This window comes from Buceros rhinoceros, unplaced genomic scaffold (genome assembly GCF_000710305.1).
Source record: "Buceros rhinoceros silvestris isolate BGI_N320 unplaced genomic scaffold, ASM71030v1 scaffold32381, whole genome shotgun sequence".
Lineage (NCBI taxonomy): Eukaryota > Metazoa > Chordata > Aves > Bucerotiformes > Bucerotidae > Buceros > Buceros rhinoceros.
Genome location: NW_010393032.1, coordinates 3,484 through 6,031, shown reverse-complemented (window position 1 = coordinate 6,031; position 2,548 = coordinate 3,484). Strand labels below are relative to the sequence as shown.

Genomic DNA, 2,548 nt, shown 5'->3' with positions numbered 1-2,548 from the left:
CCCGCCGTCCTCTCCAAGATGCCCCTGCAGGGCCGCAAGTGGCTGAACCCCATCCACTCCAACCAGACGGTGAGCACCAGCTCTGGCATTCAGCCCCCCGCCACCGCCTGTCCCCTGCCTCCCTAACCCCTCCTGCTGCCCTGCAGACCGTTGAGTACATGGCCTTCACCACCATCCCGGGGCTGACAGGGGTCATCATCACACTGGCGCTCATCCTCATGGTCACCTCCTCCACTGAGTTCATCCGCAGGAACTACTTCGAGGTCTTCTGGTACACACACCACCTCTTCATCATCTATTTCGCTGGCCTCATCATCCATGGCATCGCGTAAGGCTTCTCACCTCTCCCCAAAGGCAGGACAGCGAGGGGCAGCAGCCGCAGACCCCCAGTGGGGCAGCTGTGGGCTGACCAGCCCAACTGGCCTCACGCAGTGTGGCCCAGTCCCGGCCGGGGTGGCAGGAGCTGGCCCCTGGGCTCACCTCGTGCCTCCTCACAGTGGGCTGGTGCGTGGGCAGACGGAGGAGAGCATGGAGGAGGTGCACCCCCGTCGCTGTGCCCCCTATCTCACGCGCAAGGAGGAGGACTGCAGGCACGACTGCTGCAAAGAGCCCGAGTTTGGGAGCATCCCTGCTGAGGTGGGGCAGCGCCAGCATGGCTGCAGGGCGAGAAGCCCTTTCCTTGCCCTTGGCACATTCCAGGCCTGGCCCTCCCCAACCCTTTGCTCTCCTCCATCGCCGCAGTCTTGGAAGTGGGTTCTGGCCCCCGTCATCCTCTACATCTTTGAGCGGATCCTCCGTGTCTGGCGTGCGCAGCAGAGGGTGGTTGTCACCAAGGTGGGTGATGCAGGAGCCTGTGCCTACTGCCAGCTCCTTCCCTCACAGCCAGTGGTGCCGCAGCTCCTTGCTGGAGGGGCTGTGCGGAGGTGGAGAAGGGGCTGCTGCCAAAACCCCTTGCCCAGGGACAGGAGCCAGGCTGGGCACTGAGCCCCATGCCTGCCCCGCAGGTGGTTGTGCACCCTGCCCGCGTGCTGGAGCTGCAGATGTATAAGAAGGGCTTCCACATGGAGGTGGGGCAGTACATCTTCATCAACTGCCCCTCCATCTCCCTGCTGGAGTGGCACCCCTTCACCCTCACCTCAGCGCCCGAGGAGGACTTCTTCTCCATCCACATCCGGGCAGCTGGGGACTGGACGGAGTGTTTCATCGACACCTTCCAGCAGCAGAAGCCGGAGATACCCAGGTAGGCTGGGGAGAGGCCGAACAGACCATCCCAGGGGTTTGGGGAGGATGCACCCCTTACCCAGGCCCTCCCTTGGCCAGGATTGAGGTGGACGGCCCCTTTGGCACGGCCAGCGAAGACGTGTTCCAGTACGAGGTGGCCATGTTGGTGGGAGCGGGCATTGGTGTCACCCCCTTCGCCTCCATCCTGAAGTCCCTCTGGTACAAGTTCCAGCAGGATGACCAGACCCTCAAGACCAAGAAGGTATGGAGTGACCCGCAGGACCACACATGCAATCCCCCTTCGCCTCCATCCTGAAGTCCCTCTGGTACAAGTTCCAGCAGGATGACCAGACCCTCAAGACCAAGAAGGTATGGAGTGACCCGCAGGACCAGCCATGCATTTTTCTATGCTGGACTTCCCGGTCCTTGACACGACATCCTCCCACCCCTCCTGCTCTGCTCCACCTTGAGCAACCCCTCTTTCCCCTGCATCCCAGATCTACTTCTACTGGCTCTGCCGGGACACAGGAGCCTTCGCCTGGTTCAACGACCTGCTTGCCTCACTGGAGCAGAAGATGGCCGAGTCAGGCAAAGCGGACTTTCTCACCTACCGGCTCTTCCTCACCGGCTGGGACACCAGCATTGTGAGTTGACCACGGCAGGCATGACTGCCAGGGGCACGTGGGGTGGCCAAGGCAGGCAGGGGACACGGTAGGGCACACACGCCAAGGGCTTTGCAGGCAGGAAGTCTGGGGTGGGGTCTGGTGGCATCAGCAATGGGCACTCCTCTGTGGTGAGGGACTGGAGGTGGGCTCAGGGGTGGTGGCTGGGGTCCTCACTGTCCCTGTTCTGCCCAGGCCAACAACGTGGCGCTCCGCTTTGACAATGCCACAGACACGGTGACGGGCCTCAGGCACAAAACCATCTTTGGGCGGCCCATGTGGAACAGCGAATTTGCAGCGGTGGCTGCAGCCCACCCCAGGTGAGAGCTGCGCTGGGGCTGCGGGGTGCCAGAGCAGGGAGGCACCCCCGTCTCCTGGCACCCAGAGCCAGGCTGGGCAGTGCTGCCTTTGCGAGGGGTGTGCTCATCCCCCACAGGTTGCAGGGACCCCCAAAAGCTCTTAAAGCCACTTTTCCCTGAGCCAGCCGCCCAGCACTGACAGCCCTGTGCTGTGTCTGCAGGTCAGTGGTTGGTGTGTTCCTCTGCGGGCCGGGGGCCTTGGCAAAGACCCTGCAGAAGTTTTGCCACCAGCACTCCAGCCTGGACCCCAGGAAGGTCAAATTCTACTTCAACAAGGAGAACTTCTAAGTGGCAGCCAGGCTGGGA

General features: G+C 62.6%; 1 protein-coding gene across 1 annotated transcript; it reads left to right on the top strand.

The window, feature by feature from the left end:
* NOX1 (NADPH oxidase 1) lies at positions 1-2,530 on the top strand (the record flags this gene model as incomplete). Its single annotated transcript, XM_010144722.1, has 9 exons — positions 1-69; positions 147-328; positions 498-636; positions 742-834; positions 1,005-1,240; positions 1,321-1,483; positions 1,719-1,865; positions 2,079-2,203; positions 2,404-2,530. Coding segments are annotated over 9 exons (1,281 nt in total), but the record flags the coding sequence as incomplete, so codon positions are not given.
* Positions 2,531-2,548: the final 18 nt, after the last annotated feature.